Source organism: Lingula anatina, chromosome 10 (genome assembly GCF_051362555.1).
Source record: "Lingula anatina isolate TDL-2025a chromosome 10, LinAna3.0, whole genome shotgun sequence".
Taxonomy (NCBI): Eukaryota; Metazoa; Brachiopoda; class Lingulata; order Lingulida; family Lingulidae; genus Lingula; species Lingula anatina.
The window spans coordinates 3,977,302-4,003,378 of record NC_141776.1 but is presented as its reverse complement, the minus strand read 5'-3'; the positions used below and the strand labels follow the sequence as shown (position 1 = coordinate 4,003,378).

Here is a 26,077-nt window from a genome sequence, read left to right as displayed (position 1 = left end):
AACGTGCGATATATTTCGTGGCTAGTGTTGGGGGCAAACTGTTAGTATCAGTTTGCCCTACTCGTACTTTGTTTAGGTTACCTCAGCATGCGGCAGATAAAACTTATCATCCGTGAGAGTGGGACGAATCCCGAACACCTGGGAGAACAAACTTTGATCATGACACTAGAAAAGGAACGAATCCCGAACACCTGGGAGAACAAACTATGATCATGACACTGGAAAAGGAACGAATCCCGAACACCTGGGAGAACAAACTTTGATCATGACGCTAGAAGTGGAACGAATCCCGAACACCTGGGAGAACAAACTTTGATCATAACACTAGAAGTGGAACGAATCCCGAACACCTGGGAGAGCAAACTTTGATCATAACACTAGAAGTGGGACGAATCCCGAACACCTGGGAGAACAAACTTTGATCATGACACTAGAAAAGGAACGAATCCCGAACACCTGGGAGAGCAAACTTTGATCATAACACTAGAAGTGGGACGAATCCCGAACACCTGGGAGAACAAACTTTGATCATGACACTAGAAAAGGAACGAATCCCGAACACCTGGGAGAACAAACTTTGATCATGACGCTAGAAGTGGAACGAATCCCGAACACCTGGGAGAACAAACTTTGATCATGACACTAGAAGTGGGACGAATCCCGAACACCTGGGAGAACAAACTTTGATCATGACGCTAGAAGAAAGCGCCCCCAATCTCAGAACGTCACAGATGAAAGGGCCTACAATGAGCGTTAAAACTTTATATTGGAAAAAAGAAAATAACATTTAACATTTTGTCTGGAAATTACAACACTATTTCAATAATCACTAAAGTTTATCATAATCAAAAACCGTTCACAGAATTACTATCCATATGCTTGTTTTTCAAGGTTCTACTCATCGGGTCTCGTAAAGCAGATAGAAACTGGTGAATTTCACTAATGACGATGAAAATGGGAAGTAAGCCTACATTACTTACAAACGGATAGATTGTCCATTTTTAAAGGGTGATAAGAAGGAAAATTCTCGTTTTTACTCTGTGGAAAGAAATCAAGGACACGCACCATGATAAAAATCGTTTCCTTGATGTGAACAAAGACTGTAATGTTCAGAACCGAAATAGCATTATAATTCATTTTCAGGTTTCTACTTTTTCGATAACCTGTGTGCAAATGCATATTTTAAGATCAATATTTTATTTTGAAAGTTTCTATGGAAGTCACCTTCGAACTGCTTAAATAGTAATTTCTTGACAGTGAGATACACCGATGATCTATCTTTGGAATCCTACGATATTTATTTCAAAGCAATCCTGTGAAAAATCGTATTGAAATACGTGTATTTGTCATTACAATACAAGAGTCATTGTCGATTTACTTATATTATTAACCAAAGAGTTAAAAACTTTGAACATGCTCAGATATTTTTTAAGCATACGTTTGAAAAATATATTCGGGCAATACTAGCGACTGTTTATATAAAAAATCCTGCAACCAGAATAGAAGCTGCTGTCCAAACAAGGCTATATGTCGACCTTGACCTTGGCCTCGTTCCAGTGTTGCACAGGGTCGTTGTGCAATAACACACGTGAAGGTTTTCTCCTGACTTCGGTTCGTCCCAAAAGCATTGGTCTCTATCTTCGTCTGCGCAGCCTCGCTCGATATGTTGTGTTGCTAAAAGTAACATAAAATTATTTATAAAATTAGAAATTAGTTTCCCATTCACCAATTTTTCATGGACGGGTTTATATAAGAGATCAAATTATCGTGCCTGAAGTGACATCGTTCATTATCCTCTACTGTCATTTTAGCCCATGCAACTACGTTCATTGTGGACCAATTTGTTATAAAACGTAATTAATCGCAAAATCGCAAAACCCTTAAACTCCAAGTCGTTTTGTGAACCATGTGCCAAAAATTAATATGGATTAAACTATCTTCCTTTTTCCTTTACCATTTAGTTATACCCATTGCAATGCGCATCACAGCAGAGCGTGCAAAACACCAATGAACACATTATCCTATTGATGAACCGCGCTCCTCTCGTTAACACCTTAAGTCAATTTAAAAATTACGCAAGAAGGACTATAAACGACTAGATATTGTATCATTTCATTCTTTTGCCGACCCCAGTAAGTGCAGTGTGCCTTTCAGTACATGTATATCACGAATCAGGCGCGGTTTGGCCTCCGATGTATTGATTATCCTACAAAACCAAGGCTGAAGACACTTGTTTCAAGGGTTGTCCAATAATAAAATACAAGCCATGAGATTTGTCACTAAGTCCATGCATCTTTGTGATAATTAAAAAGATCGATTTTAGTTTGGAAAGAATCTGATATCCCAACGCTCCCACCTACAAAAGATGCCTTTCAATTTGCCTCCCCAATTCACTCCTAAAAAGTTGCGTTAAATTTAATTACGCCTTGGAGTAGACAGTCGAATTTAGATAGCCGACTACATTAATTGTGAGAATAACAGTTCACCTTACATATTGCTGACATGCCAAAACCGGTTATTGTTACTTTTGGCAGCAAAATCATCAGTACAATGATCATTTTTAGACCAATGGCTACTCCTTTTCATTAGTTTACTGCAAATATAGTCAAAACTTCCATCATTTTCTACTTAAAAGACAAAACCTGCATCCAAACTGACGTTCTTTTGTGATACAGGCACAGAGTTCTAATTGAATTAACGTAGAGCAAAATATTGTGCTCAAGTTAAAGCCCAACTTTCGCTTTAAAGTCAGTCGTGGTAAGACTTCAACACGTTTCTTTATTCACTCACTTTTTTCGTGTCGTGTTTGTTTAATGCATCCGTGAGCGCAGTCCCTCGTTAAGACACTGTAGTCCTTTTTATGCGGGAACGGGTCCCTGCAGTGTGGATTAGAGTCGCTGCAATCGTAACAGCGGATTGCTGACACTGGAAATAAAACAGATCTTGACCTTACATGAATTATTCCAATATCCCATTGCTTTGCACGTTATGTGATATCGTAATGTTATGACTTAATATGATATCGTGTTATTATGAAGTTATGAGATACCACAATGTTCTGATGTATGAATTAATGTAATATCGTAATTTTATGACTTGATGACTTATCTTATTATTATGGCGTTATGTGATATCGCAATGTCATGATCTAATGAAATATTGTAACGTTATGACACAATAACATATGCCATATTATGACATAATTTAATATAGTTTTGTTCAATAATCACAGACAGCAGTAAGGCGTTTGCAGTTAATATGTTTTCGATCCTACAAACTTATCTTAAAGATCATATTTTACTGCAACTGGTACAAGCGAAAAAATAAAATAAAATAAAATAAAATAAAATAAAATAAAATAAAAAAATAAATAAATAAATAAATAAATAAATAAATAAATAAATAAATAAATAAATGGATTGTTTATGTTATTTCCTGTTTCTAGTATGAACTGGGTTACGGAAAATACTAGAGGTGCGCGAGCTTATGGCAATGAATACCCTTTAAAGTGGGAACAGGGAGTTAAAAGTTCGATATGAATGTCCCTATGGACATATTGCAACCCCCTGGATACGGTACTTCGATTGCCTGACGCATTATCGTGTAACCATTTCCCATGAAAGAACAATATTATAACGCCCTTAAAAGATACAGCGGTCGTTAGAAAAAGATTCCTGCTGTTTTTAACACTAGGGAAACACATGCGAGATCCAGATGGAGTATTCAGAGTCACAGTTCCATGCAGCAGGGGCGGTTTCAGCCAATCCACACAGTTAGCGCCCAGAAAAAAATTACCTTAGCTTTTGTGAGCCTTGCCCTATGCACCAAAGTTCTTATTTTCCTGCATGAGGAGTGCACTGCTGTTTTTACCATAAGGGAAACGCATGTTATAGATAAAATTCAACTAGAACGTTCTGAAACAGTATGCAGACAATTTGATTATCAAGTTCTTGTGTTCCATCATGGCGCTTTCACTCCCCATACAAGATAATGCATCTATATACCGACGAGTGCATCCGTTACTTAATTATGCCGTGTTATTTTAATCCGCTTCGGGACTCCATTCTAATTGGTAATTTAGTCTGTTTAATGCATCCCTCCTATAACGGTGTACACGATGACCAATTACGTAGGGATCGATAAAAATAGAGTTTACGGGCAATGGCGAACGTGAACGGGATCTTTGGCCAATTTTAGGTAAATGGTTGTTTCTCTGTCTATCAATTAGTCTCCGTGTCTGTCAGTCTTTTATGTGCATGTGCAATCCAGTTTTATTTCAAGAATAAATATCATCATTATAAACAAGTTAATTTTAATTAAGCTGTAGAAACTACAAGATAATTAAGATACATACAATAAACATTTCATAGTACATTATATTAATGGAGCACGGTACACATGGAAAATCAAAACGAAAATCAATGTAGATTTATACAAGAAAGGAGATAAAACACACTTAAACAAAATTGGCATATGTACTTGTATACATATATATTGATTTGTGCCGCCGTCGTTGCGAAGGAAGTGGTACTGAATGGAAAGACCGCGCTGAGCGGAATCACAAAAGTAAATCGTTGCAAAGAGATAGCAATCGATAATATTGCTGATTCTCAAGCGCTGAATCATCAATCTGTGCTTAACATGAAGGGGTGTGTTCACACGTGGCTCAATGGAGAAAGCCTGATTTGATATACACTGTCGTCGCCGTCTGCACTGCAATTAAGCAATTTTGTTAAAGTGCAAACAACCAATATTGCTTTGAATGCGGCTAAAAGAAGAGATTCAGGAATAAATCCGTTGTTACAGAAAGTACAATTTTATTAAGTTTGCAAAGGTGACATAGTCCCATTTACTGCTCCCTGCAAACTCTAACCTGTGTTTTTTGTATGGGATCCCGGACTTCCGTACCTAGGACTAATTCCCAAGCCTAATTGCAATGATAAATGTGCCTCGTTTAGTAAAATGGTTGAAATGAAATTCGATCTTAAAGAAAGCCCGTGTGAACCCACGGTCTTTGATCTAAATCACGGTTCAGCGAGTTTGGTAATTGGAATCCGAGTGAGTGATGTGCGTAGCTGGACGTGAAATTAGGTATAGGTATTGTGCCAAACAAGCTGTCTCGTTCAGAGAATTGGGAGATGGCAGAGAGAGAGAGAGAGAGAGAGAGAGAGAGAGAGAGAGATATGAAAGTGAAAGGAGGGGGATTAAAGAAAGACAAAGAGGTGACAGGTCGGATTATGCATGAAGATACATGTAGGTATCATCAAACGTGTTTTCTTTGTACTATCCAAACGCAGCAAACACCGCCTTCGTCTTAATGATGCTTTGACCCTACAAAACCATCTACTGTTTGATAATATATGTTTACATGCTTTGTACATGTGCCTCTACAATGGCGGATCATAGGAGGCGAGAAAGGTACGTGGGGTGTGGGGTGTGAAGAGGTGGGGTGTGGGGTGTGAAGGGTGTAAAGTGTACCATATACATTCCTTAATCTCCAAGATACCCATGGCCAATTCTTTTCTTTTCCGCTGACACCCATTTTTACAGTCCTGTTCATATATAGCCTAGTGCAAAATGTCCTTGCCTGCAGAACGAATGGAGGGAATCTCATTTCATCTTTACTGCCCCCCCCCCACACAGGGGCAGATCCAGGATTACTTGAAGGGGGGTCCGTGGATGCGAAGCCCCCCCCCCCCCCCCCACCAGTTGGCGTTCGGGGTCCGCTGAAAATAAATAGTATTTTACAGGGCGAACAGTCCCATTTGGTTTCCCTGACCCCACTTTCGGTTTTCCCCCCTCTAAATCCGCCACTGCACACACACACCCTGAACAGAATCCTAGCTCTCCCACTGACTGTGATGAAGGACTTCCAATTTTGATAATTTAACATTTTACATATTTGAAACACATTGATTGCAAGCCAACTGGCCTTTTCTAACAAAATAATCCCAGTTAATTACTTTCTATCAAGATAAAAGACCATTTGCTTTCATTTAACCTCCTTACAATGCTGTACAATGAAAGGATGCCTTCAAATATCTTCCAAGTTATACATTTTGAGACAAACATTAAATTTTCATATCACATGTCGGATCTACAGAAACAGCCGTTTGCCATATGTTGCAGGCAACGCAATGCATAATTAAACTGAATCGCATACATAGATCTTATTACTTTAATTGTTAAAAGCACAACCACTTAGTCAGGTATATGACCTGTGGCATTGAAGTTAAACCATGGTTAAGACATCTGCGTTTTCTATACACATGAGTTTGTTCTCTCTCTTACACACACACACACACACACACACACACACACACACACACACACACACACATCCTCTCTCTATTTCACTGTCATCAAAGGGACATCAAAATAACATAATGATAACAACCAAGTAAGTCACCCATTACAGAGTAATTTGCAGGTTTAATAAAAGTCAATTGTACCAGTAGCAAATTTTCCAAAGGGCAAGGGTAGAGTGACAGAGAAAGGTAGTCCTAGGTATGGAAGCCCGGTGTCCCATATGATTAGTACAGGTTAGGCTTGATCCGGGTATTGGGGTAAATATATAAGACGAATGTCAATTGTACAAAAGTAAGGGGGAACGGACTACGGTTCCTAGCAAACCACCATTCCTGTCACACCTCCACTCACATTGGCGGGTACGTATCATATAAAAATTAATTCAGTGTAATTAGTCGTTATAGATAGGGACCTAACACGCTGCCTTCAAGTTTTGCTGCCATTGGATTACGCTACGGAACACATGCCCTGTTTGTCAACCACTTTGGCTTTAATCAAATACCAGCTTAAAGCTACAACAGAATACTGTGCACTATCTTCAGTCACATGCATCAGAGCAATTACAATGCGTATCCACACTGGGTTGTAATAAGTCACCTTACCTTTGGTTAACTCGCTTGATACCAGCGTCAGGAATATGAGAGCTGCGTGCAGATTCAGGCTCCTCATTTTCTCGCGGCAGTGTTTTCAGCATTGCCAGGAACGCCGTAGGAGCGGTTACTGTAAATACAGTGAAACCTATAGAATTCCGGCAGGAGATATAGGGGATAGGTTATATATATAGAGAGAGAACTATATCTGGCTGTATGACGGCTGCTTTTATGACCAAGATGAGACAAATACTGGTGCATGTTTTAGAGAAATCTTACCGATGCGAAGGTGGTTCTTCTTCAGCTGTTGCAGGTAGCCGTATGTGGTATACAAGAACAAAGCTGACGCCACGCCACTGGCTTATGCACAAAACATGACCATATTCTGTTGAATTCTTCCTCCAATTAGAACCGCTGAAACCACCAAGCTGAGTCTAGGACAGCGCAGCAGACGTCATTACAAATGTAAATGCATTCTGCAACTTTTCGAACAACTGAAAGTACGAAAATAGCTATATCAATATGTGTATATCCGATGGTTGTCTTTGAAACCAATGAAGCAGACGAAGCCTGGCAACTGACTTATGCATCTGTAAGGACTAACTCTGGAAGGTTGCCATATTGTTACACCCAACAATTAAATTAAAAATTTGTTTTGTGTCATAGAGGGCACCATTGGTCTATTAGACAAGTTTGTTTCTAATTTACATCCCCATTAAACCAGTGAGAAGAAGAGAGGAACAACACAACTGAATGTTCTTCCTGCAAATAATGCTGGTGGCAACGGCCTAATTTCCCTAGAGACGCTTTTTTCTGTTAATTTTCGTTACAGTTAAATCACCAAAGCCCCTTTTTGACGCTGTGATATGCACATGGTAACAAGGCCGTGAAGCTAAGAGATGGTCTAGTCTATATCTGGTTGGTCTAGAAAATATGTAGTTCTATAGAGTTTATGTAGAGCGATACAAAAAATACGAAGATGAGTTTGTTCATTTCTCTTGGTAACACGTTCCAATTATTTTTGTCACACATTAAATGCTATCACTTATGTTATCACATATAATTTTAACCCTGCATTGTCTATTAAATTGATAATGGCGTTTTAGCAATAATAATCATCACTTTGGAACAGTTATTATGGGACAGCTAATCTCTTGTCACAATCGGCCTGATGCTCTTGTGGCAAGAGCGAAACCTAGTTGTTAATAAAAATTCCAAAGTGAGCGATTATTATCACTAAAACATCATTAGACATAACCTCGTAATTTGTGTGGAGTCACAAAGTAATGTTAAACAAAGCTTAGGCGAAACTGCATAACGACAAGGCAATAATGCACCACTCAAAACCTGTCATCTTAGCTGTGCCAAGATCAATTCAATTAACAGGCAATTGAAAAACAGCAGGTTATTCAGCATATGCTTTGGGGTTTATGTTTATTCAGGCTCTTATGATGAAAGCTTGGCACGATGCAATCATCGTTTACAAAATTGATGTGACATTTATGTCATTTATAGCAGGCCAAAATGGAAATAAGGTTAAAAAAGAAGACAGAATTGTCTAACTATATTTAGTATTAGTTGGATATGGATGGGGAAGTAGGAAGGAGGGGCGCCTGCGCGTGCGCACATCCTGTCTGCTTCTGTTTTTATCCCCCCCCCCCTTTTGCCATCTCACCAACAACCCCTCTCAGCGAAACCCCACATACGTTTGTGATTAGTATGTGTGTCCTTATGTGAACTGTATGTAGTGCATGTATGTTGGTTGTTGCACAGTGCATTGTACGATATTCCAGTCTTTGCAATAAATACAAAAACATCTTGTATCATTTTTGTCTTTTATATTGTTTTGTTTTTATTCAAGAGGGGCGCACCCAGTGTAGGTCCGACTACATCGATCTTGGTGACATGTACAGTGATGATTGCACTGAAATAGCTCTAGAATTTCGACCGAAATATCTCACCTACTTGCTTACTGAGTTCAGTCTATGGCAAGAAGTTAAAAAATATATAAATTTAAACATTATTAGTGTGTTAAAATATGGTCATATTTGCAAGATCCCATACATTCACAAATAGAGGTGACAATATACAAGGTGATGAAATTAAAAAAAAAACCTTGCCAAGATTCAAACTCGTAGATTTGATTAGATTGCTTTCCTTATCACATTTACTGAAATTGCGATTCCTAGGAGCCCGGGGAGCTTTCTGAGCAAGCCACCTACTGTAATACAAGTGAGCAGAGCGCATTCGATCCATTCCTTTCACACGAATTCGAAGGAAGTGGTAGATAGTGCTTGACTGGTAGAGAGGGTTGGTTTAGTAGAGGTTGGTCTACGAGAGAATATAAAGATACCATCCCTGAACAGACCTGGTGGGTTTCTACTCCGTCCCTGGCTTTCTATAAATTTTAAAAGTTTTTTTTTTATTTGAAGAATTTTTAACCGGCAAGACTATAGCGATCCATGTGCTCTTGTCCGTAGTGGACTGAGCTTCTGGACATTCTGTGCCGTTTGTCTCCTGACATCAATGACAAAGCGTTCATTATAAAGCAAAGGCTCTAGCTGAGGCAACTTCGAAGGGTGTTCTAAAACGGAATAGAGGCATATTAGTTAAATTTTATAATAGCTTGTAGATCGACTTCTAGTAGAGATGTGTTGGAGTCTTTGGGAGATAGACAAATATGTCGTCGCTAATACCATCTCCTTATGTGAGTTGCCCAGTATGAGATATAATTACCATTCTTTATAAATTGTGTTAAAAATTGAAAGCCAGAGCATGCAAGCGGTGTGACCCCATTGCACCGGTTATAAACTAGGCCGTGTTAACATCTAGAAATAATCTTAGTTCAGCTCCGTTGAAACTAAATGGCGATTTTTATTAGGTTTGCATACAGCACAGCAGATGATGGTAATTCCTCGTCAATATTTTCATTTTTCATAGTCTCAGAGGATAGCAACAGCGGAGTAAGTACATGTACGGCTTTTACAGTGGTTTATGCAAGTGCAATAGGCCAAATTCACGCGTACCGCGATTCCGAATCGATCCGAAAAACGGCACTATTTTCCTATAACATACCAGCCGTACTAACATTTGTGAACTCATACTTTCGCAATCAAATGAAGTCACCGACTAAAAATGAATGCACTTGGTGTACATATATTATATTATATTATATTATATTATATTATATTATATTATATTATATTATATTATATTGATTCGAAAAATGGCTCCATCGCCTATACATGTAATATACGGGCAATATTAACATTTGTGATCCTTTATTCGCAATCAATTGAAGTCACCTACTAAAAGCCCATGCAGCTTGATGTATATATTATTAAAATAGACTTCAGTCACATCAATGAATAAACTAGATATTGAGGACGTGGTGTGCGGGTGTTGTTTTTGTGACTGACAAAAAGGACTCATTAGATCTTGTGTTTGCCTCGGTTTAGTGGGCTATGATTCTTAGCTGGCTTTGTGACAACATATTCTCAACTAGACGCCGTTAACGTTGTGACGTATCAGTACATTGTCGTCAGAATCCAAAATTGGACTAAATCACGATGCAGGACACCGTATTGTGATGGTGTGAAGTAAAGTAAAGGATTGTATGTAACGAGGTTGCTTAACGTGCTGGAGAAACACCTCGAAGGTAAAATTACGTCTGGAGGATTTTGGGGAAGTTCCGGACATGTAGCCCTTTTGGGAATCAAGTGATAGTCAGTATTGACGTTTGCGTAGACTAATTACTGTTAAAAAGGACTAATGACACCAGAAATCGAACACTTTGAAAGCTGATTTAATTTGTGACGCAAAGCGAATTATGGAGGCTGATTGTTAATCAGATATTGCGCTTGGTCATTCGACATTTACAAAGGTAGATTGATTGATTGATTCTTTATTGCCCGCCTGTACTTCTTGTAATGCATTAGTGTCATCTCATGGCTGGGATCTGCTCATGGCTGTGAAAAAAATACAAATAAGCAGTTGGCGTCAGTCAGTTCGAAAACATTCGGTCTTGGTCAGTGAAATGTGAACGCAGCACCCAGCAATCAGCGTACGCCAAACTTATCAGCACAGTAAGTTTTCAGTAATTACTTCTCTAGGGCATCTCTGTCGGTCTCTAATCTGTCTCTGGAGACATGAGCATATTCTTCCATTCTTTGCAGATTGAAGGTGTTTTCAGATTTGGTGTCAAGGATCCTGCGATCTGTGGATATTATAACGGTAAATTTCAAGTGCTTTTAACACGTGTGCCATGTGAGTGATTGAGTGATCCTAACTCCAATTCACCCAAATTGATACCCGTTCGATCCATCTAAGAGTAAGCTAAACATAGTAAGCACTCTCATGATTACGTTCTGCGCATAGTTTATGACAGAAACTAGATGCTATAGATAATCCGTGAATGCAAATCAAGATATCCCTCTCTCTCTCTCCTCCCCCCCCCCCTCTCTCTCTCTTTCATACTGAATCATGCCATCATCTGATTTCCCTTTATACGCATAATTCATCACAGTGGACCACCAGGAAGCTGCATACCCATGACTAACCTAGAAATTCAATCAAAAAATCAGTCAAAGAAATCAATCAATGTTTTGAGTTGAGTGGACACGTGCAATGTTATTCGGTTAATCAAACGTGATTTGTACCCATAAGCAACTGATTAGCTATTAACGACAATGTCATAAACAAGTCCTTACGCATTGTGTTATTGTCTCTGTTTAGGCACAGGGTGCAGCGGACACATGTCATTCTCTCGCTGTTTGAGATTTATTGAAACTTTTTATCCTTGAGCCATTCCATACCCCAGTCAAAATTCCTGCTTCCGCCACACCCTCATCTGCAAGTTGCACTTCAAACATGCTTTAGGCATACACGTAGGTCTGCTGACTCGAAAGGCGCGAATCAACCATATGAATATAGATTACATGAATATTTGAAAGTTTTTACCAAAATTGTGCGGGGCTCATGTCTTTAATGTATTTTTTATTATAATGCGACATTATAAGAAACTGGTAGTTATACTGGTGGATGTGTGCTCATTACGAACCAAATGATTGTCCTACATTTGTCAATGTCTGGTAAAACCTTCACAGTGAGGTCAAAATTCACTACAGCAAACACCCCATTATTATTAATTCAAGCTCCATGTTTTGATTTATGTTGATGATTTTACAGCTGATTTATGGCATAAACCATGCTTAAATTTACAATGGCTTGCGGAATTGTAAACAGTTTTTGCGTGGTTTTGTCTTTTTATAAGCACATGTCGAATATAATAAGGTTTTCTTTGAACAAAAATTTTGACATTGGATAATTAGGTAAGTAGTGGTGGATACCCGCACGAAAATGCAGTAGTATCGAAGTATCGAAGTAGCAAAGAAGCATTAACGCAGTAGTGGTGTGGAGCATATTTGCAGTAGAAATGCAGTATAGCCTACTGCAATTCTACTTCAAAAATTACATAGGGTTGTACAGAGGAGGAGCATTAATGCAGTAGATTAGCAGCATGATAGAAGCATGTTTCAAATATGCTAATGAGCTCCCCAATCGAAGCAGATTTGAAGCATGTTTGCAGTATGATTGCAGTAGTCTACTGCGCTGGAGTATCTACTTCGTTTTCGTGCGAGATATATAAAAAAGATTTTCTTTTAACTAAATACAAACAAAAACTTACACTTTGACATCTCTTAGTTTTCTACATGCAGTATCACAAGCATATGTGAATAGATTATTAGCGTATACAGCGTAAACAGCCTACAATATTGATTCATCTGGACTGGTAGCTAGACAAGGACCTCTGAACATAAGTATAATAACGTAAAGAGTTAATATATGCAATTTACACGAAACAGCGTCCAAAATTTGATACACAGTCCTTCCCTACCAGTAAATATACCGTCCTGTTCCTAATAAACGTATAGTTTAAATCTCGCTCAAACACCCTAGAATGAGGCACATGCAGCTTTAGGACCAATAACAGCATTGTGTTAGTTGCACCTCCATCACAATGTTGTTATTGTGACAAGTAGTAGCATCTCTAACAATAACAGCATTGTGTTAGAGGTGCAACTACTATTCACAATGGCAGTATTGTGTTAGAGGAGCAACTACTAGTCACAATAACAGCATTAGTCACACAGAGTCATATATTTAAGGCTATGAGTCAGGAGAAAATTTTCACTCTTGCAGAAAAAAAAGAAAAAAAAACACTAGGCTACGCAGGCAGCTTTCACAGTAGTTTGGTCTTGTAGATATTTAAAGTTTCTGCAAAGCATAAGTACATCTTCGTGTTTTTTTTTCTTCACATCATTATTATGTTATAAGCGACAGACAATACATGTATAAACAGACACACGATATGACAAAGTGACCATGCAGTCGCACGAGTATGATTTACAATTATAGCAAAATCACAAAATAAGTTGATCAAATGAGATTGTACACCAATACCAAAAATTGTTTAATAGCCGTGTGGCTCGAATTTTAGAGTGTAGGTCGAGAGTTTGGGGATTTTCAGAAAATATAAGCTGTGGAAAGGTTATGTCTAAAGCGTTTAGATACTATTTAGGAGTTCACCTGTTTGTATCAAAAATTAGTCTGTATGGGGACTCAGGTTGGATACCACTAAAATTTAGCAGATAGCAAAACATACTCAGACTTTGGAACACTTTAGTACTCACCCAAAATGAAAAACTCGTCAAACAATTATTTTTTGAAGATTATAAATTAGGGAAAAATTGGTGCACCGAGGCCCTCAAATTCTGTGATATGAAAATTCATTTTTGAACAAATCAATTGTTGATATAGAATGCATGAAATGTCTCTTCTATGAAAACTTCCAAATTAAATGAAAAGAAAAAACATTTTGAAATCCCTTAACTCCGAACATATATGGTATTTTAAAAAAGAGCTAAAAACTAAAAAATATTTAAACAAAGACTGAAACAGGAAAGAAAAAGCATTTTTAACATGACTGCGGATGGGCATTTTTACCTTAACATGTAGAAACTGGACGTTATACAAACACGCCTATTAATGAAAGAGTATGCCAACTATGCAAAAAGGAACAACAAGATGAGAGTCGATCATTTCTTACTTCGGTGCACTGCTTACGTAGAGGAAAGATATACATTTTATGAAAAGCTATCCAAATTAATAATATAAATAAAATTTGTATAGAAGATCTAATGGGAAAATTTGAGACAATTAGCAATTTTTGATCTAAGACAGAAAAAAATGCATGCAGCAGGTGTCTTTATGGGTGTTCTATGCACATGACATGTTAATAAATGATGATGATAATGTAGGACTTGTAACCCTATAGGTCAGTCACGCCGATGGTATTGATTAGTTTGCTCAAATTTGTCGTGAGACTTGTCATTGATTTCACACAAATACAGAACTAGATATCATTATTATTGTTCATACTTGTCATCCAAGTCTTCCAGATGAAGAAATATTAATAAGATTTGAGAACGGACTCAATTAAATAGAAATATGACTATTTGAATATGATCCTGAAACAAGTTAATAATACATTTAACAACGTAATTTTAGAACTTGCACGTAGCACATAAAAGGCATAGTCACGCCATGGGAATGTAGCACCAAATTTTGCCAGATGTGACAGGTTTTCTTTATAATCAAGCCTACAATGCCTAAAAGATAAAATGCACACTACACAAGTAATTCGAATTTTAAAACTTTGTTTATTTAAATAATATATGTAAATATACAGACCTCATAACAAAGGGTGTCAGTTTTTCTTGCTCAAAATCTGCAATTTTTATCTTAATGATTCATTTAAATACTTTAATTTTCTCTATGACATTAGAAAATGAACTTGATTCGGAACATGTTAGACGTCTGCTCTCTCTCTACTTGCTCTGTAACACACTCTTCTCATTTCACGTTATCTTTTATAATGTACCTTAAGTATTTAAACTCATTTAATTAGTGAAATATTATCTCAATAGGTAGATTATAATTGAATCCAGTAGATTGTTTTGAACCAATCAAATATGTTAAGAAAGCAACCGTCTTTAAGCGGTTATAATTGAAGTCGTTATATCTAGCTGAATGTATCGTTTAAAAGTAACCGAAATTTAAACCGTTTGAATAAGTTAAAAGGCCAACTGATTTTGATACAGTTAGGTCAATTAAATATAAAGTCGGATGTATATTGGCCAGAGTGATTTGCTCAATATTAAACGTATTTTCGGTTAGGTTTAACTGATCAGTTTTAAGAGTGGAGAATAAAAGGAGAATTGGAATAAAAGTTCAATGACATAGCGTTGTACTGAAGATGGAATTTTCATTTTCTTCTCTGTATTTTCAACATGATCCTAGTGTATGTATATGCAGTCTTCCTATAGAAAGAAAACCTTTATTTCAGAGAAAACAAGACTTTTGAATTCGAGAAATGGCAATAAACTTTATAAACTTTAAACAGACATAACAATATGATGGCTAAATATCTAGGCTTATGGAAATTTGCCGTAACAACTTTGCTAATGTGGATAACATTGTACTATGCAGTCAGAGATGTCTTCGAAACGAGATTATCGTGTTGTACTAATAACAGCCATCATTCTCCATTTTCTTCGAAACAGGACTTGTCTTATTTCTATTTATCTAACATCACAGAAAACTCAGACACCGGGAAAGCTGTTACAAACTTGGTTTTTTTTAAAACACAAAAGGTGGCAGGAAGTACAGTGCAAAATATTTTAATGCGTTTTGGCTACGCCAGAGATTTGGTCTTTATGCTAGGCGCAAAAAAGAATTTGTACAAAGTGGGACAATTTCCTGATCTCTTCAGTCCATCTTTCATTCTACGCAGTGCATCTGGGTTGTTCAACATTTTATGTCACCATACACGTTTCAGTCAAGATATTAAAAAGGTAATGCCATCAAACAGTATTTACTTCACCATTCTTAGGGACCCAATCAGCACGTTTGAGTCACTTTTCTCTTTTCTCGATATAAGTGAAATCCTTGGATTTAAAGACTCCGACGGGATAGAAAGGTTTTTCGAAAAGCCAGAAATATACAACAACATTTTAAACTTATCCGTCAGTTTGAAAAATACATTTTTGACAGATTTTGGTCTAGATATTACTCTGTCTGACAACTTCAGTGCCATTTATGAAAAGATTTTAGAAATTGAAGAAAATTTTGACTTTGTTATGATAACTGAATATTTTGACGAGTCCTTGGTACTTTTGAAACATTTATTAAATTGGTCTTTTGCTGAAATTGTCAGTGTCAGAACCAATGCTCGTCCCAAAAGACGAGTACGCCTTACTTTAGACAATATTGCCAAAATCAACAAATGGAGTGCAGGTGATCGAAAACTTTACGACCATTTTAACCGAACATTTTGGAGAAAGGCTGAGCAGTTTGGTCTTGTTAGACTCAGTGAAGAAGTAGAACAGCTTCGGAAGCTCAACACGTACTGGGATCGTGTGTGCTTTGACAAGAACAAAGTTTTAGAATTGAAACGTCGAATACCGGGGCACCCGACGACGGACCGAGAAGTGACTTTACCAAAACTCAGCAAAGCAGGTTCCAAAATAGAAAAATGTGTTCAGATGTCATTGTTCGGCCAAGATTTCACTGATATTATCTATGCAAGTATGAGGGAGAAAGGTCAACTTTTAGATGAACGTTCTCCGAAAAAGCATTTCTTACGAACAATTACAGAGAGGCCTAGGGAATAAGGTAAGCGAAATATGCCCTCTGGCAACGATGATCACAAAAATTGAGGATGAAAAGACATGATTTCACTGACATAATCTATGCAAGTATGAGGGGGAAAGGTCCATTTTTAGATGAACGTTCTCCTAAGAGACATGTCTTTCGAACAATAACCGAGAAACCTGCTCAATGAAGTGTTTACAATGAGGACAAACAAATGATTCTAAGATGTATTTTAAGCACTGCATGTTTAAATGATTTATCAGTGTGTATATTTACCTTAGGGTCAAGATATTGTTGAAGTGATTGTATATATTTTAGGTATTTGAATTCAAAGAAATATCCGAACACGGCACTTTTACTGTTATTACTGTGCTGGAATACAATTGTCTCACTACATGCTTATATATACTCCCCTACCAAAATGTGTCACCCCTAACGCAATGCGTAAAGTGATACAAAAATCATGTCATGACCCAATGTTCTTTAATCAGTTTCTTGAGGGAATCTTTTAACAAAAATTTGGTCTGCTGCAGTTTGATAATGTTAATTTATATTTTTTACCCCAATATCGGCTCTCGTTGCAAAATGGCATCACACATGCATCAGCCGCTACATTGCTTAAAAACCAGTTATATAAAAGCTCAACATAGATCATTACAGTTACTAGCAGTGTGTTATAGCATTATTGCTCTGTGACAGAAAGGTGCAAAACAGGAGACAGTGCCAAGCAGATAATTGTGCCGCAAGGAACGCTTTCCACAGTCGGTCATAGGTATGCCCAGATTGGGGTATCTACACAGAGACCACACCTAGGGTATCTACAACTTACCAACATGCAGGAAACGGACTCCATTGTTCGGTCGGTTTTGCTGCTGCAATTAAGCCAAGACAACCCGTTCCCCTCAGACTGTGGTACGAACTGCCATCACTCAGTGTTTTTCAAGGCGCTTTGTGACCACCTGGACCACCTGGCCTGGGCTGGTTGTAGCAGATTACTATGCCAGGCAACCTCTGAGGAACTCCTTGCGAACAGCGCAACATCCTCCTCTATTTCTTCAGTGAGTTGGGAACCATCGCCGTTTCTGGGCACAGCACTAGAATCGTATGTATTTACTTGTTAAGTCTGATTTCAGCTGTGGTTGATATGACCTGTAGGTTGTCAAAATACATGTAGAACTCACTTGCATCTCGAAGAGGTCTACGGCTAAGCGTATAGCGATTTGCATCGAGGAGGGGGGAGGGGGGGGGAGGGGGTGCGGGGGGGGGGGGGCGTCTGTATTTGGGGCGGAATCCACGTTGGTGCCAAAGAGGGGGCAAATATGGGGATCGAAATTACGCCTTTAATGGCTGTTGTATGGCTTAGAATGAGCCATGTACTTTTGTTTGCTTAATAAGGTGAGTTCAATTAGAGAACTGATGTCACAGATACTGAATAGATTATTCAAAGTTGGTATGACACGATTAAATCCTTGTTTTCACTTATATTTCGGTAAAGTAGAAAAAAATCTCAGAAAAATTATTTGAAAAAAATTTCATGTTATATGTAAATCCGTAGTAATATGACAACAGGATTGGGAATATACAGGCCACTTATTATTTTGATAAATTCCCTAAGATTATGCCCCAAGGTGGGAAATTTTTCTCTAGAAAAAGCAGTGAATATATTATAACATACACGTTTGCTGCGTGGATAAGACCAAAGAAATTGGAACGTATTTTATTTCAAAGAAGTGTCAGTACTTTGTGGGTTTACTGTTATTGCTGTTTAATGTAACTAGCTAGAGTAACTATTGTGTAAGCAAACAAAAGTGTTCTTTTTCAAAAATTCTATTATTAAATATTATTGAACACATTTTCTCAAATTATTGTTTATCTTCACATATGCATTTCCCATTATCTCAAAATCAATTGTATTCCATGAAATATTTAAATTATGCATATACGCCAGTGTCTCAGGGAAAAGAGCAATGATGAATGTAAAAGTTTGCCACTTTCAAATTAAATATTTCACTATACATTAAGTTCACTTACAACGTATAGAACGTTTATAATATAATGATAAACGCAGTGAACCATTTCAAGTATGTAGCTGACTCGCAGCGACTCGGTCACCGTTCTACTCAAGTAAGGGATTTATGCCGAAATCGACAGTGTGTTTTTAACCGTGTGCATCTCAGCCACTTGGAGTAAACATGCTTATGCTCACAAAGACTCCAAAAGCACACGCTGCATATGCCCATGGCATGAAAGATTGGTTACTACGAGAAACCTTGTCATTTCCATGTGTATCCCCTGTCGGACCTTCCGCATTTGTTTTTTTACCACTGATGCAGGTTTTTTCTTCATCGCGAACAACAACAACCTGATAAGTGGCATTATTAAATGTTACAAATTTGAGATTTGTACGTAGCTCAATGTCCACGCTATCTCTAAAAGATTCAAATACTTCCAAGCCCTCGCGATAACACCTTATCTTTTTCTGCAATCTCATCGGCATGAGGCGCATTGCTATAGCACCAGAACCGGGGCATTCTTTCCCAGTGTCAATCACTGGCAGCTCTGTGCAGGAGGAGAGTGTGCCAACCAGAAAACCCCATTCCCTGCTCTGTATTGCAGACATGACGGCGGCCGGAAACAGCTCTGTTCTATCGTGACGGAAAACTCGACAAACTCCACCAACTTGAGACAAATGAACGGGACCACTGGAAATAAGCGCCAGTTTCAAAGTGAAATCCATATTGAAGATCGATGATATTGGATTTGTACATTGGGCGTTTCCGTTGCTGCAGATGTCCTGTAATAAAATTTAACAAGTTGTGGAATGTAGAGCAACTGATTATGATTATAGAGAAGCCACTTTCAAAAGAAGCATATATTCAAACGTCAAACACAAACTCAACAGAAAACAGAAAAGGTGCCGTACAGCTTACTTTCGTCTTTTCGCATTCTTCCAAAATCTATCATAAAAGTAAAAATAAAGATTATAATAAAATAAAATAAACCAACATTTGCTCATTAGTTATTTACAAAAGCGGCTTTTATCTACCCACTTTTATCTACCCAGCTCAGTGGGGCCTTGGGAACTGTTAGGCATACGCTGGGAATGTGAAAAATTCGCTAGATTGACGCTAAACATAATTTATGTTTCCTTGATCTAAACCGACTTAAATAATATGACATACCTATTAAAAGAGTAAGACAAACTCAAGTATGATGTTCGAAATTTGGCCGACTTCTCATACGTTAGAAGTTTGGCGGATGCACGTTGCATATACGTTATCATTACGCTGCGCATATTAGAGCAAAACTGACAGGTATGTTAAGCGTCCCTCTCCGGATGCCGGGGGGGGGGGGGGGGGGGGGGGGGGTCCAGGGATATTTTCTGACAGTCTTCCAAATTATCTTTGTTGATCCATTCTCCATTTTTGACCGTTTCCCGACAGAAAAAAATCAGATACCCGTCAAAGTAAACTTGAAAATCTGACTGTCTTCCGGAAGACCCAGAAGACAGCCTAAATCTGCCCCTGTTAATGGGAACGTACATCAATGTTTTCCTGTAAACGTGAACATATACGACGTAGGTGTAACGATGCCCCTGCGTTTGTCTGCGTAAGAGTTAATTTTTTCATGTGTTGGTGCTAAATGCTATGCGTGACAGGGGCTTTATGTTAATTAGCAGCCTGACAAGTGGTGGTCTCAAATGACAATCTGCCTTGTATATCGATCATAAGCAATACATATATATATATAAGAGAGAGAGAGAGAGAGAGAGAGAGAGAGAGAGAGACTCAGGCTGGATGTTACTTTCCTGACTATTCTCTTGGCTACAGTACTTCGGATTTGATGACAAATTCATGACCATAAGGAAACCCGCTGGATAAAGAGTGTTTTCACTGCCTGCAGATTAAACGATAAAGTTGAATAATTCACCTCTGCTAGCAAAGTTTATCTCAGCGATTTTTTATTATACCAAGGTAGTAGTAGTAAAAATCCCAATGTAAAAAGGAGATAGAAGTTATCTACTTCGCCGTTGAAAGGTTAAATAAAAAAAATGTTACAGAGCGTAGTATGTACATTATCAAAAATTAAATATATATATAATCAGAAAGGGAAATTAAAGAAACATTATTTATTAATAAGTTTAAACCTACATTTAACAGGTAATTGCAGATCCTAAAGCATTGGTAAAAGCAACAATCAAATATCCATTGTAAGAGACACCGCATTGAGTCTCTGCCATTGATGACATCACTTAGAGATGCGATGAAACCGGTCGGGGTAAAATAACTGCTATTTTTTATTTTATTTTTGTATATATTAATGGCTATACTCTGTTATAATCTCTTAAGAAATTATAACAAAAAAAAAAAAAAAAAAAAAGAAAAACTTTTAAGAAAAAAAAAACAGGGACTAACTTGAATATAAAAATGGATTCATTAACCATTGGTAAGTATGGGAAAATTGTTGTTTACTCCAGGAAAATTCATTTTTTAGCCAAAACGAAAAGTTATTATAGCTTTAAGAAGTATAACAGACTACGTTACTTTTTTCCTGTTTTTATAGGTGTTAAAATAAAACTACTTAAAAGACGAAATATACAACGCAACCATAGAATGAGGGAACTTTTTTCAGGGGGGGGGGGGGGGGGGGGGGGGCGGTGCATGGATTGAGAATCTCCCATACCATCCTCCCATTGGTATACATGTATGATATACTCCCACCAGAGTTAAATATAATGCACGCTATTGCCTATCTATAGCCTGGGCATTAAAATGAGATTTTATCCAAAATTAAAAAAAATACAGAATTCAATACAATAGATTTGACAAAAAATTTAAAACAAAATGTCTTGTTTATTGGTCTCTGGTGCTTAGCAATGGACATTGAAACTCCTTTTTCCAGCAGAAATGAAGGCTTTGACACATATCTGTAAATATAGGCCTATCCATTCATTGTCTTAAATTACATTACTAGGAAATTCTAAAAAGTTTCTATCTGACCATTATTCACTGTCTTTGAGGCATTCGCGTAGCCTCTTTAACGGACGATAAAAATCAAAACTTTTTACGAATAAACAATAGACATGTTCCTTATGAAAATCAGATCACGTGATTTCGTGTCTATCAATATGTACAAAATATTATGAAACTATTGAAACCTCGATTGCCGGACAAAATTCTGCCACAAACAAATTCAAAAACGCACACACGCACAAAGGAGCAGATCAAAAGACTTGCAAAAGATTTTTTCGCAAGAAAAAATAATTCATAATATCATCTTCAGAAGACTTAAAGATAAAGACAGGGCACAGAAACTCACCTATTTCTGGAGGACACGGCTCCACCCTCATTGTGACGTCACTGCTGTATAGGCAATTCCAACAGAATACATTTCTCATGAAAAAATTTCTTGTACGAACATAAGTTAACAATTGCGGCCCGAATGAACAAAGTTCCTTGTGTTTAGGTTCAGAATTTTCGACGCAATCATTATCCGTAATCCACCTCAATACTCCGCCACGAGGCCCGCCACTTGGCACGCATGGTCTACCAGGGCTGGTGATTGGTGAAACGAAATAAAGCATGCAATTACGGTTCTCCCGAATGGTTTTTAACACATCGGCCGTACTGGTCATTGTACTGACACTCAATGTAGTACTTGTCACATCCCACCTGCAGCGTACAATGCCATTCCAATTGTCGTAATTTTCAAAACCGTGGCACATTGCACAGTCCTTGTTTCGAAATGTCACTTTTGTGAGGGGGTCAGATACGGGCAGTTGGCGGTCAATGGTATCGGCATCAGTGATGTTCTCACATTTATCACGTACTGCTTCATTTAGCCATGAGCTTGGACAAGACGATACCATCCAATAGAAATCCTTGTCCGAGTACTTCAAATATCTAGAGTCAAGAGAAGGTAATATGCAGTCAATATTTTCTCGTCCAATGTCTATCTTATTGGGACTCGTAGTGTGCTTATAGTCTGTAGAATTTTTGTCGCAAGGATGGTATGGCTCACAACAATCCCCAAAAATACTGCAGAATTCGTCGCAGTAGCAATATATCTGAACAAAGTCCAATCCAGAACCGCCTGTCGCGCAAAAGTTTTTTGATAAAGTTAAATTAAAGGTTGTACCATTCCAGGGACTTGGCATGGAGCTTGTTATTGGTGGTGATGTGGTTTCAGACACATTCTGGCTTATGGTCTCCTGTAACGTGGGTAGGGCAGTTGTTGCGTTCCAAGGGAAACCCTTTCCACCAGTAGACTTATCTTGGTAAGTGAAGAGTGGGGTGTTGGACTCTGTATACTCTTCAGTTTTTCCGTTAACCTGGCCGGTGGGGATCATTTGTTCTCCTTGCGAAGTAGTGTGTGTTGTATCACTGACGTTCATGACAGCGTTATGCGGGTACGTGGAATTGATGACGGTTTTGTTTGCACGAGCAGCAACCAAAACACCATGCACAGTGCCTTGCCAAAATACCGCTGTGATATAGAGAAGATGTAGAATACTTTTCATCTTCGAACTCCTCATGCTGATATCTCACATCGAAAGATCCAAAAGCAGACAATGGCTTCAAAGCTCACTGCATATCTTTTAGTGCTATGGGCTTTTTCACCACAGCGCGGCTCTTTACACTCCGTAGCGAATTATGTTTTCCACATGTATATTACCCCGCCCTTTCACTCTGTATTGAACCAATTAAACCCGTACGTCTCTTATTCCCTGTCATTGCGCACTCTTTCTTCTGTTACTGTTAGACGTTTTTTTTTTCGAAGACATCGCCATCTAGTATGATTGAAAGTGACATTGTCGCTTGATATTGATCTGCTACTGCGTGGTTCCTTGATATTAATGTATGTATCTATACCACTGGTCAAAAGTGTTCCACCTCTTATTCCATGTGCTTCCATTTGCAAATGATCACCCCAGAGGTGTAACGTGTTATGAACAGTGCTTTTTATCCCAGATCCCATCGACTGTTACACCGATTTTAAATGCTTTTATAGATTCATTACGTTGTTTTGAATGTAGAAACATATGCCTAACTCTGTTTAACCATGTTTTACTTTCTTTGGCATGTTTTAACTTTGTTGCCAAACATTCTGAGTTTCACTGTTCGTCATTGTGGAGAGATTGATGGTCAAGGTCATTTAAATTTTTTGAGTTAATGACTTACTGACAGGATGAGAAATAACAACACATCTTGATTCTTAAATGATGATGTTACATATCTACTGGTACGGTTAATTTTTTCTCCATAAATTCATTGAATGCGTGACTATTAAATGACAGGTCAATAAGCAATAACACCTGTGGCTTGTTTCATAGCGGATGCAGTGACACCTCCACTGTTCATCTATTCTTTATAAATTCATTGAATGCGTGACTCAATTACAAAGCACGGCACGATCATATCTGTAACTTTAGTGTTACTGCACAAAACGAACACGTAAACGTATTTTGATTCAGTTACAAGGGTAGATCTTCTTAATTGCTTCGTTTTTCTTCAATCTATTTCACCTTTTGTTAAGCGTCATGCCATCATAAAACAAACACCATGCATTCTCTGCAAAGAAAACAGATATTCAATGATGATCGTTTCTTTTGGCTTGTTTTATTTTGAAAGGGAAATTGGTAACTAAATACATATCTTCCCATCTATAGTGTCGTGGTGATATTGCTGACGGCATTAAAGTGAACACTGTCTAAATAATGTTAGCGTGATGGGTATTGTCACATCAAGGAGCACAGTCTTATTTCTCTACCAAAACATGTCACGGTGTACTTACAGTGTACTAGTATATACACGTAAGTCTTTCGGAAGGTGTCTGTCTTTCTGACTTTCTCTCTTGAAATCTTTGAAATGCTGCGTGACATTCCAGACAGTACTCTTTTAAACTCTTTTCAGAGATACATTCATTCAAATAAAGAGCAATAAATATGTTTAAATTTATATCTCATGTATTCAGAGACGTGCTCTTCTTTGGGTGTGTATAGAATGCCAAATTTATTTTACAATTCATGCACAGTGTTCACGGCAGTCTCTTAATGTTTACATTGAAGCATAATGCTCTTTTCACGAGAGCGTCATACATGATAAAGCGTCTAACTATCAGTATTCAATACTTTTTAAAAACCCCATTTAAACAGTCAATAACCCCTAGAATCTACTCTAGAAAAGATGTTTTCTGTAGATCCATAAATAAGCAGTTGGAAATAAGCATTAATCATTCAGTTTTTGCTCGACTAATCGAGAGAGAGAGAGAGAGAGAGAGAGAGAAAGAGAGAGAGGGAGAGAGAGAGCAAGACTTCTAAAAACACTTGTGGTATCACAGTGACACAACGTAGGTCTGCATTTGTATTTTGATTTTTCGACAACATACAGGAATTCAAACATATTTGTATATGACACAGTCCAGACTGAAATCCAGGCACATTTTAAAACCGCCTAGGTCAGATTGAATTTCAAAGTTACAGATATTTTAAATAGAATGATCACATCCATCAGAAAAATATTTTATGTAAAGAATCCCTGATCAAAAACTCCTTGCATGCGGAGAATTAAAAATCATTTACTTTAATTTTTTTTGGCCTCACCTAGGGGTTCTTTTCACTGCATATCAGTCCTATGAGTACTTTGACCAACATTTTGATAATTCTTTGCTGCTTACGTGATACTTTGAGTGAAACATTTAAGAAAAAAGTGGATGGAGACCTTTAGTGTTAATAAAATTGCAGATCAGTTAGGTGCGAAAACCCGCGGATTTAAAATCACGCCTGGTTTTCAATCTGGCCTGTGCATGTGATATGTACTGAGTATATATATATATCTTAAATATATATAGCTTATTAGGATAGCTTAAAAGTGATAATGGAAATCGCACCAACACACCAGCCAGTCGTAATTATCAAGTGATCTTCATGTTTAGAAATGTTTTTATTGAATTTCACAGCACTTGTATGTATTTGACATTAGGCATGTTAGAGTCACTAACGTGAGTGAAAAGTGACAGTATGAGTTTGTTTGTTTGATTGTACATTTAATACGTGTGTATATTCATAATTATAATGGCTGTGCTCTCTACTCACGCTGAAATGAGTAATCCCCCTATCTTTAATTTCGTTTTTAATTCATTCTTACCAAGCACGTCTCAGAGCAACCAGGCTGGGCTCATAAAATATAGTGCATGCTTTTTACGCGGTTTTCTTATAAAAAGCTGTCCTTCAAGATAAATGTGAATTGTTGACATGTTCTACAGCTATTATAGCTTATCAGCTGAAACATACACTGGTATCATGTAATGTGAGCGCGAGCATGTGAGTAATGGCCAAACCGATGATATTTTTGTTTAACGTACTCTTTCTCGAGTTGATAAATTTTCCCAATGTAAATAAGACGGGAGAGGTTGCCACCTGCCTGAGCGTGTGTTAAAAAAGTTAAACATAAATTTATTTTCCT

General features: G+C 37.7%; 2 protein-coding genes across 2 annotated transcripts; one reads left to right on the top strand and one right to left on the bottom strand.

Annotated features, from left to right (window-relative positions):
- Nucleotides 1-1,238: 1,238 nt before the first annotated feature.
- LOC106168363 (UPAR/Ly6 domain-containing protein qvr) lies at nucleotides 1,239-7,448 on the bottom strand. The gene is made up of 4 exons (XM_086997747.1): nucleotides 7,179-7,448; nucleotides 6,912-7,029; nucleotides 2,791-2,925; nucleotides 1,239-1,674 (listed from the first exon to the last, which is right to left on the bottom strand). Exons 2-4 carry the CDS (start codon nucleotides 6,976-6,978, stop codon nucleotides 1,475-1,477), a joined length of 402 nt encoding a protein of 133 aa, XP_086853873.1. The 5' UTR covers nucleotides 6,979-7,029; nucleotides 7,179-7,448; the 3' UTR covers nucleotides 1,239-1,474.
- A 7,639-nt stretch (nucleotides 7,449-15,087) lies between these two features.
- Nucleotides 15,088-16,953, top strand: LOC106159088 (galactosylceramide sulfotransferase-like). Its single transcript, XM_086998053.1, has one exon. It carries the CDS (start codon nucleotides 15,374-15,376, stop codon nucleotides 16,631-16,633), a length of 1,260 nt encoding a protein of 419 aa, XP_086854179.1. The 5' UTR covers nucleotides 15,088-15,373; the 3' UTR covers nucleotides 16,634-16,953.
- The last annotated feature ends 9,124 nt before the right edge of the window (nucleotides 16,954-26,077 follow it).